Source organism: Plectropomus leopardus, chromosome 15, assembly GCF_008729295.1.
Source record: "Plectropomus leopardus isolate mb chromosome 15, YSFRI_Pleo_2.0, whole genome shotgun sequence".
Taxonomy (NCBI): Eukaryota; Metazoa; Chordata; class Actinopteri; order Perciformes; family Serranidae; genus Plectropomus; species Plectropomus leopardus.
The window spans coordinates 7,118,500-7,129,165 of NC_056477.1; the positions used below are offsets into that span (position 1 = coordinate 7,118,500).

Sequence of the window (10,666 nt, forward strand, 5' to 3'; positions counted from 1 at the left end):
ATGACACAGAGGCGGCATTGCGCCAGGTGGCCTCTCATAACCTTCGTGTGCTGTCACCAGTGAGTCACACAGCCACACATACTCCTGCCAACAAACACAAAACAATGGTGTAAAAAAATATGTAATACAAGTGTACTGTGATTGCTTTTTTGTTTTGTGTTTGTTTTTTTAGAAGCCTGGATTTCAGGTCGTATAATCCACAAACTAAGTATTGCATCAGTATTTGTACCTTTATGCATCAGTAACCTGTATACATGGTACAATTAAACTGCGGTTTTGCACAGTGTTACTAGAGTATTACACACAGTATCACTACAGTATTACACACAGTATAACTGCAATATTACATGCAGTGTAACTGTAGTATTACACACAGTATAACTGCAGTATTACACACAGTATAACTGCAATGGTACACACAGTGTGACTGCAGAATTACACACAGTGTAACTATTGTATTGCAAACAGTATAACTGCAGTATTAGCTATAACTATAATATTATATACAGTTTAACTACAGTATTACACATATTATCACTACAGTATTACACATAATATAACTGAAGTATTAAACACAGGATAACTAAAGTATTACACACAGAATCACAGTAACAAATGCTCTTTTGTGGCTCTTTCTTCATATAATTGTTTGCCTGACTAAGACCTTGATAGCTGAACAATGCAGGATTTCTCCAAAACACAATATATAAAAGAAAAATACAAAAGTACGAAACTAATCCCTGTCAGACGTGACCCACTCAAGGTGTGTGGTTGCTATATTTATCAGTAGAGATTTTGCCCTTTGCCTGTATTTCCTTTTTTAATGTTTTATTTCTCTTTGTTCTGGACATTCTTGTGTATAGCATTCAGGTGAGGTTGGGACTTTCTAAAAAGGTAGCGACCAGACTGTGAACAGCAGGCAGAGGAAGCTATGAAAATCATAAAAACAGTGCCGATAAAACAAAAATAGCAATGATTCCTGCATAGTCTGCCTTTAAACTTCAGGGAGTTTGCAATATTTAGCATAAAGACTCCTATACCCAGCTGGGGTTGTAATACTATCAGCCCACTTTGTGAGTCTGTTGGAAGAAAAATGTATTTTCGACAATTTCGCAGATTCTTTTCCAAAATCGAGCCTTTACCTAAACTGTACAATTTGAGGTAATAAATTCACCTACTTGCACCAGTCATTTTCAAGTGTTGAAAATTTCCATTACAACCCTCTTCTTTACTTTATAGTTCTTTGTGCCTGGATTGTAGTTTGTAAATTTTTTTTATTTAAGAAGGAACAATGTACATTAATCCACATTTAAACAAATGACCCATGTTAGCTGGGGAGCTATATGAAGAAACTTTATGTATAACTGGTTAAAGACAAACAACATTAAAATAAAAAGTCACACAATATGGTACACATTAATAATATACAACACCGTTTGACAGTATGAGTGGATAAAATCAGTACTAATAAGTACCTCTATGGCATATTTTGAGAAGCAGGGCCCTTTAATACTCTCCCTAAAACATTTTTGCCATCAATTTGCATTATTCCTTAAATCCTCAGGGTGGCACTCTCCACTGACTGTGCCACCACAGCACACACACACACACACACACACACATATATATATTGTACACACATTGAGCTTGTGTAATCCCTTTCATTTTTGATGAGTCAAAGCCAGCACTCTCTCTCCTCGGGGGAAATGTCTGATAGGGTGGAACAACCCGGCTAAGGAGGTACTGTAAAGAGGAGGAGAAAAGTTTACCCAAAGTTTGTGAATTTGACATGAGGCCACCAGCACTCTCTGTGTGGGAGGTTTGTTTGATGTGATGAGAGCGAGTGGTCCCCCCGCCCCCTCAGCTTCATCTTGTCAGTCCATCACACAGTAAGGTGAAGAGAATAGGCAGTGGATTGAGTTTCTGCGGGCTGGAAGATGATCCTCGAGTATTTCAGGAGTAGCAGAGCCAGGGTCTCTGTCAGTGTCACCTTCAGGGCCAGTGGGAGTGACTGTGTTTGTGTGATGTCTCAGAGCCCACGTCTGCCTGTACGGAGAGACAGACTTAACTTTGGACCACATCGCCTTAGATTACACCGTCTGTGTGTGTGCTTGTATGTATGTGTGTCTGTAGTGTATAGTTTCAGGATATCACAAAGTAATGGAAACTGTCAATTTAAATTGACTAATAGCTAATTGCCTGCCATAGCTAATTGCTAGTTTACCCCTTTGCATCCTGAGCAAATTGATTTGATTTCTTTAACAAGAAACGGCATGGCCCAAAAATAAGCAAAAACATGGTAAATGAAGATTAAGAAATGTACTTGAAAATAAGTTTAAGAAGAAGTAAAAACCAAAAACACAAAAGAAAATTACCTAAAAAAAAAGTCCTGAAAAATACTGATTTTTTTCCCCCCAGTAACATAATTTTAGATATAAAATTATTATAATTATTAAAATAGTTTTCCATTTTTTTGTATCATTTTCTAACCTTACCCTTCTCAAATCTAATTTTTAGGTAACTTTCTTGTCACCTTTTACTAATTTCTTGCAGTGTGTGGGACATTTTTTGACAAGTTGGTCATTGTATCCCCCCATGCTTTCAAAGGAAATTAAACTAATTTGCTCAGTTTTCAAGGGGTCAAATAGTTTGCGAAAGGGGTCTAAACACAGCACAAGAAAAATGGTGTTGATCCAGGTTTCAAGGGGTTAAAGGAACTCTGTAGCAGATATTTATGTCATTGTGGGAATAATTTCAGTTGCTGTGAAAGAGCAGTGTCAACAAGTTAAACCTGGTTTTGATGCTCTCTGGACTACCCACATTCCTATACATTCACGAGGGCGTCAAACTGGAGCTGTAAGTTGTCGATTTTAGAGCACCACGTTACTCTGTGAGTCAGCTGTTGAATTTTGTTGCAATGCCGAGCATTTATTTTCCTTTTTATTTTTGCCATACAACAGAAAGGTAGTAAGACTCTTCATGGCCAAATCTGCACCAAACTTCACGTTTTAGAGTCCCGGCCTGAAGACATCTACATGCCAACACTTAGTAACAGTCGTTGCAACATGAAATTACATGTTTTATACTTTGATTTATTCCTCCAAGCGACTGATCAGATCCAAATTTGGGCAGCAAAGTCTTAAGACCTTGCCGATGCTTTATTGTGAAGATTGTGAGTTTTTGTCAAGTGTTGCTGTTATGGCACGGCGGCAAGTTTGCATGTTTCATCGTTAACATGAAGTTGTTGAAATTTCAGCATACATTGTCCAATCTGCCTCTAGTTCCCTAATGCTTGATAACAGTCCCGGCCTCATGACAACTTCTTGCTGAAACTGATTTATAATCATAGTGCCACCTACTGGCAACAGGAAATTTTTTGTGTGTGTGTGTGTGTGAGTGTACATTGATGTACTTAAAAGTTGACCAGAACCACCTCAAGTTTGGGCAGAAAAGCCTTTTTTTCTGGCTACTATTGGACAATTTGACACTGCAGTGTTGGTCCAAAGTGCATTAACATGGTAACTTGGTCCGTTTTCATCACATTATAAGGCCATGGTGCTTGCATGGGTGTATTATAAGACAATGGGGCCTCTGAGCCATTATCCATGAGTGCTGGTTAAACTTATCCTTAACTTTTTATAAAAACAAACAAACAAACAAAAAAATCTCTTTAATTGTTTTTTGGGTTTGTTTTTTGAGCTCTCAGCATTCAAAGTTGCAGCTTTATTTGCAACATTTAGGGAAGGTTTGTAGAAAGCCAGCCGTGTTTTGAGTTAGAAAGGAATGCGTAAGTATCAATGATATCATTTTCCATTTGTCAGTAGTGACACCAGTTTACTGTACCATGAATACATCTGTGCATATGGTGAACTTTTTAAATACCAAAACAAATCTCAGACGGGGACTTTTTAATATAAAAATAGGGGTCTTTATTTTTCATGTTGGATGATAGGCAAGATGCAGTTAAACACACACACACACACACACACACACACACACACACACACACACACACACACACACACACACACACACACACGCACGCACTCCTCCACTTTAGCTTCAGCTCAACAGAGTGGCTCCAGATCGAGTGAGTCACTTATTCGTCGTCATGAATAAATCACACCCACTGCTACTCTCCTCTACTCTGCACCACTGCCTTTTCCAAAACACACCAATACACCCACACACACACACACGCGCGCACGCACACACACACACACACACACACACGCACACACACTCTCCCAACCGCAAACACACTGTACAATACACACTGGGCTATAGGTTGCATCATTTGCCCTACAGAGACACTAGGACCAATATCCCCTTTGTTGCAGTGCAGAAAGTGCATTTGTTGATAGCTGAGTTTGCAGCAAAACTTGAAAATGTTGCAAAAAAAAGTACAATAGAAAAGCTGAGACATTTTTTATTACTTTTTAAAATGTTATTGCATTTTTGACCTCTCTTTTTTAAAGCAAGCTTTAATCATTTAAAGTGCACCTCTATGGAAAACACAAAATATACAAACTGACCCCTCTGAAATATACAGACAGTTTAGGAAAGAACACAATCCCTGGCCCTCTCTACTCCTCAAGAAGACATTTGTCACTTTCCATTTTTACAACCACCCTCCCCTCACTCTCCTCCCCCCTCTTAGCGGTAAAACGGAGTTCATGTCACCCTGCATTTCCCTGAGGCAAACTGATGGCTACACCCAGAGACCCAGACGCGCATACACAGCAAGACAAAGTGACTGCTCCTTTTATGCCACTTTGTTTATGCTGTACTCTCTCATCTTAGACAGTGAAGCTTTGTGTGCACGTTATTGCTTTACATCTCACTGTTATCCCTCTTTTTTCCTCTACTTTCCAGCACTCCTCATGTCGTTTTTACTTACTGCCTAATTACTCTTTTTTTTAATGTCATATATTCCGTTTCATATCTTTCCATTTCCCACCAATTCCTTCATTTAATCCACCTCAATGTATCATCCCCACACCCACTCTGTCAACCTCATCATCATCTTTCCCTCTCCTGCTTTATAGATCTCAATCTCTCCAGCATGCACCTCACTCTCACTGTGGGCAAAAAGCCTGTGAAATTTCCCACAGGGTGAGGCAACATGAGTTTGCTTCTACAACGTAGGAAATGGACTCGTATCTGAGGCATTGATTTTCTCTCAGCATTATGGGAAGGAGATGGCAGGGCCCTTTGGTCGATAAACATTCTCATCACAACACCGGATGTTCCTCCATAGTCAGATTGGTTTTATTGCCCCGGCACGGGCAGTAATTGTCATCGGGTGACTCTATTAATTGAGCAGTATCAAGCAAGGAATGACAAATGATGGGGGTTATTTGATTTTCATGAGGCAGTTACAGTATAGGTTGGAATATGCAGTACGGGAAATCACAGATGATATATTAGCCGTAGCAGTCGTAAAGGCACTTTAATAGGAGTGTCAGTCAGAAAAGAAATAAGAGTGATGACAGTATTAGTGACGGTTATTGTGGTAGTACCAGTAACAGCAGTAATACATATTGTCTTATTAAGGGTCAGCTTTAAATAGAAAAAAATACATATTTTTACCCTACCATCAGTGGTTTCTAGCTGTTTTATTTGTCCATGTTTTGATATTTGTCAACCTAGTACAATGATAGTAATGGATTTTTTTTTAAAGCAAAAAAAGCAGTCCCTATGCAAACAAGTACAGAAAGATCTGTGGATTTATCAGAGCAGTGGTTCCCATGTTCCCAGTGTTTCCTGTCGGCCCCCGATTTGAATGTAGCAAACAGGGTCACACTGAACTTTTACACACAAAGAAATGTGTTTTATTTTGACCTGTAAAAGCAGGAACAACACATTTAGAACAAATCGCATTAACAATGACTCTGATCAAGTAATTATTACACATATTCATTCTTTCATGCATCACATTCCCCTAATGTTTTCTGCTATACCATTATTTCATTAAAAAAAAAAAGACATAAAGAAACTGTGTAATTCAACTGCCAAGGTTGAAAGACACCCAAGCTGCGCTGCCATGCAAGTAAAATCTTGCTGCTTTTGCACTTTTTGCACATAGTTAAATTTTGTTATATAAATTTATTTGGCACATTTCTATGCAAGTTAGCCTCACTGCAAACGCAAACCAGTTCACAAAGATCAGTGCTAATGACCACAAGCAGTTAGAGTGAAATTATTACCATCTTCAGATAGTTGGTAGTAATTGAAGCGCAGTCGTAAGGTGGTTAGATTTTCCAGTGATCATGGCAGCACTGATTGTAGCGAGGTAAAGGCATTGCCATGCCAAGCATGCTCGTGAGCCGTGATTTGAAGAGACTGGTTTTTGTGATTATCTTGACTTTCTAAAAGCAGTTTTTTTCTTACTTTGGTGATCATACAATGAGTTACAAGAGAATAAGTCAGAAATGTAACCAAGTAAACAATGTTAGGCTATACTGTCTGTATTGTAGATATACTGTACCTGTCTGCTGTGTGTGTGTGTGTGTGTGAGTGAGTGTGAGTGTAGGTGTTTATTTCACTTGGCAAGGTCTTCCCAGCCTTCATATTAGCCCCCTGAAATACAGAGGAATGTTGCAAGTTACTGCAAAGAGGGAAACCTCTCTCTCACGTACACACACACACAGACACATCTACCAGCTTCTTGCCCATCAGCAGTTTTTCTCCACCCACCATAGCAGCTGGCACCAGCTCAATCCCACCTCACAAAACCAAGAATAAGCCCCAGAAAAAGACGACAACTCATACTTAATGGGCAGATAAGACCTTTGGACGAGCTCCTCGGACACACAGATCTGCCTATTTTTCAGCTGAAGCGATCCGGCTTGAGATTTATTGACCGCTGACTAAGCAGAAAAGAAAACACAGACAAAATCAGACTTGGGTAGATAGCTGGAGATGAGGAGAGGAATCCGCTCTGTGTTTTTCCTCCTGATTGGGGTGACCTTGCTCAGTGGCCTCTGCTGCCTGGGTGAACACAAGTCTGTGGATGACGGTGTCGGCACAGAGGAGGTGGAGAGGCCCAGGCCCCCACATCTTATCTTTATCATGGTGGATGACCAGGGTTACGGAGACATTGGCTATCATGGCTCAGACATCCACACTCCAGTGTTGGACCAACTGGCAGCCAAGGGGGTCAAACTTGAAAATTATTACGTCCAGCCTATCTGCTCACCCTCTCGCAGTCAACTCATGACAGGGCGGTGAGTAATTTCCTCATCATTGCATCATTATGAGAAGATTATCCCATTACAGCATCTGTTCACATATTATATAATTATGAATAGGCTTTATAGGCATTTTGTCTTTGCTAACATCTCTAATGGTGAATTTGGTGATGGAGCAGCTTTCAGTAGAAGAAAGACCATAAAATAAAAGTACCACCAGTAGAGCCAAGATGAAGCACTAAATTATTTATGCTATCTAATCACTCAAACAAAATATGCCCATGTTCTGAGTTATGGATGGATATAAAAGCAACAGAGAGCTTATTTCTGTTTCTAGACTTTAAAGTACAATTAGTTTGATCATATTAGCTACAACAGCAGAAATCATCCTTTTCATTGCTGGAGAGAATGCCATAGACTGCTGCCTGACATCATAGCAATATTAAAACTTATAATACAATCCATCTAATCTTTGCATCCTTAATAAAACACACTGTAAAAAAAACAGCTATTGGCAAAGCACTTCGTATCTCTGAGTCTGTTCTGTTGTTTGATCCTGAATTACTATTATCTCTCTGGATGACCTAACACTGACACATTTCCAGTGCAGATTAAAGCATTTTCTGGCAGACATTTTGCAAGTTGAAAGTAGATACAAAAAAAGTAACAGCTTGTCACAAAATAATTGTGTAAAATCACTAAACTTCTCATCTTAATGTTGTGTAACAGTGAGAGAGTATCGGAGGGTGCAATGTTTCTTAAACCACCTGTCAAATGTCCCATTATTGTGTTATTTTATGCGGTGTATCTTATCAAGACACTATCTTGCCAGCTACCAAATTCACACTGGACTCCAGCATTCAATCATCCGATCACGTCAACCCCTCTGCCTGCCCCCGGACATCCCCACCCTTCCAGAGCGTCTGGTTGAAGCCGGTTATGCCACACACATGGTGGGGAAATGGCACCTGGGCTTCTGTAGACCGAGCTGCCTGCCCACAGGACGTGGCTTTCAGACTTTCCTGGGCACACTGACTGGAAGTGGAGACCACTTTTCCTATAGGAGCTGTGATGGGGCTGAAGCTTGTGGATTTGATCTACATGACGGAGACAGACCTGCCTGGGAAATGACTGGAAACTACTCCACTCTGCTTTACATAGAAAGGTGAGCATCAAGGCACAAACTGAAAGTACATCATGTTATTCTGGAGATAGATAGTTGATGTTTGACTCTCATTTCCAGGTCCTCAAATACCAGTGACCTTGGATTGGTAGTCAGACAGAACCATTAGCCAAAAGCATTAGTATTTGCAACACCTCATCACACCCTGTCACATGTTGCCGCTTTGTTAGTGGACTTCCACATCTACATATTACGAGTTAGGTATCCTACTACATCTGCTATTTACATTCCGGAAAGCCGCTAACATCAGGTCAACAAATGCAAATGGTGTAGAAAACAAAAAAAAAACTCCATCACATTCACAGGGGAAGCGAACAACAGACTCCTGCATGAACCTCCTTTGTTTGTAGGTCCATCCACTATCCCTCCCACCTGCCCTATAAGCACCCTCTCGCTCCTTATATTATGTTGTTACCGATAGCGTTTCAACTTCAGGCCGTCCTGCCACTTTTCATGCGAATGCTACAGGTTCCATTCGGCTGCATTCTCAAATGACGCCACCTGTGCACATATCATGTTGACGTGGCAGATACTGTCTGGCCCTCTGACAGCGTATAAGAACACAACCCGTTCTGTCCGGCCGCAGCCCATTCCAGTGGCGTTTAATGTGCCCATAAAAGGTGTCTTTTGATCACACTTACTCCAAAAGCACTGAAAGAGTGGCGCTATTTTACAAGTTTGGAATGAGAATGGACTGGTATTTGATGACTTGGAAACGAGACTCAGTATTTGAGTATCTTTCTCCAGAATTACATACTGTACCTTTAAGTTAAACATACTCATACATAGAAAGAGACTAACTTTATCAACCTCCCAATTTTTCTTTCTGTCCAACCAGGGTGAAGCAGATCCTGAGCAGCCACGACCCCCACAAACCACTCTTCCTCTATTTGTCCCTTCAGGCTGCCCATACACCCTTGCAGGTACCGGACCATTTTCTGCACCACTATGATTCCCAGGGCAATCGTCTCAGGCGCCACTATGCGGCCATGCTGAGCTGTCTGGACAACGGGGTTGGACAAGTGGTCGAGCAACTGAAGACCAGTGGGCTGTATGAAAACTCAGTGCTGATCTACTCATCTGATAACGGTGGGCAACCACTCTCTGGGGGAAGCAACTGGCCGCTGAGAGGTGGCAAAGGGACCTACTGGGAAGGCGGCATCCGGGCTGTGGGCTTTGTCCATAGTCCCCTCCTGAAGAAGAAGAGTGTAGTTAGCAGAGCACTGATCCATGTTTCTGACTGGTATCCTACATTACTTGGGCTGGCTGGGGCCCTGAAGTCCCACCACGGCCTAGATGGTCACGATGTGTGGGGGACCATCAGCGAGGGCCTGCCCTGTCCTCGCACTGAAATCCTTTTCAACATTGACCCAGTCTCCAGGAAGCCTGGGGAGCCATATGACAAGGCGTTGGTTCTCAATGGCTTTGGGATCTGGGACACAGCCGTAAGGGCAGCGATAAGGGCTGGGGACTGGAAGCTATTGACAGGAAATGTGGGTGATGGGGACTGGATACCACCACAGGCTCTTCCCGGTGGCCCAGAACGGTGGCAGAAACTGGAGAAGCGGCGCAATAAGCTAGGGAAATCGGTTTGGCTGTTTAATGTCACCTCCGACCCCTACGAGAGGTCGGACCTGGCGGAAGCTCGTCCAGAGGTGGTGAAACATCTGCTGATCAGGCTGGCAGAGTACAACCAGACAGCTGTGATGCCCAGGAATCCACCAGATGATCCTATGGCTGACCCTGAGCTCCATGGAGGGGTGTGGAGCCCCTGGCTGGGCCTGGAGGGGCATAATGGAGAGGAGGATGGCAGGAAAGAGAGGATGATAAAGATAAAGCACTGCAAAGTATGCAAATTAAAAGCCCTCTTCAAGAAGGTGGGGTCTCGCCTGCAAAGGAACACCCTGTTCTTCTAAGTGTCTCATCTAGCAAGATTAAAGAAAAACCTCTGTATTTGTCAACCTAGAGCCCATTTTCCCATGTTCTTGTGTCGAGGTGACTAAAACAATTTGTTCATTATCGATCAAGACAGCTGCAGCCCGCAGCTGCAAAACAGGTCAGCCTTTTTGTTGAAGAGTGTGATCTTTTTGTTTAACAAGAAACAGCTTTGAAATCACCTTTGCTAAACCCACCAGACTCCATATAATGTAATTTTAGCGTATATAGAGCGAGCATATTTTCAGATCTACCGGGGTGATTTAAGGGTTTATTTCAACTAAACCAGACCCACTGAGCTATTTAACATTAAAAAGATGTTTAACAAATGTTTATGATATGTTTCAGGCTATAT

General features: G+C 41.6%; 1 protein-coding gene across 1 annotated transcript; it reads left to right on the forward strand.

Moving 5' to 3' along the window:
- On the forward strand, positions 1–10,292 carry si:dkey-174i8.1 (arylsulfatase I). The gene is made up of 4 exons (XM_042502758.1): positions 1–59; positions 6,981–7,229; positions 8,026–8,358; positions 9,215–10,292. Exons 1-4 carry the CDS (start codon positions 1–3, stop codon positions 10,290–10,292), a joined length of 1,719 nt encoding a protein of 572 aa, XP_042358692.1.
- The last annotated feature ends 374 nt before the right edge of the window (positions 10,293–10,666 follow it).

Bases quoted from the DNA above. Each gene is read 5' to 3' on its own strand.
- si:dkey-174i8.1 (XM_042502758.1), top strand. From the start codon at position 1: ATGACACAGAGGCGGCATTGCGCCAGGTGGCCTCTCATAACCTTCGTG. The intron at 60-6,980 runs GTGAGTCACACA...GACCTTGCTCAG, and splicing joins ACCTTCGTGTGCTGTCACCA to TGGCCTCTGCTGCCTGGGTG. The intron at 8,359-9,214 runs GTGAGCATCAAG...CTGTCCAACCAG, and splicing joins ACTCTGCTTTACATAGAAAG to GGTGAAGCAGATCCTGAGCA.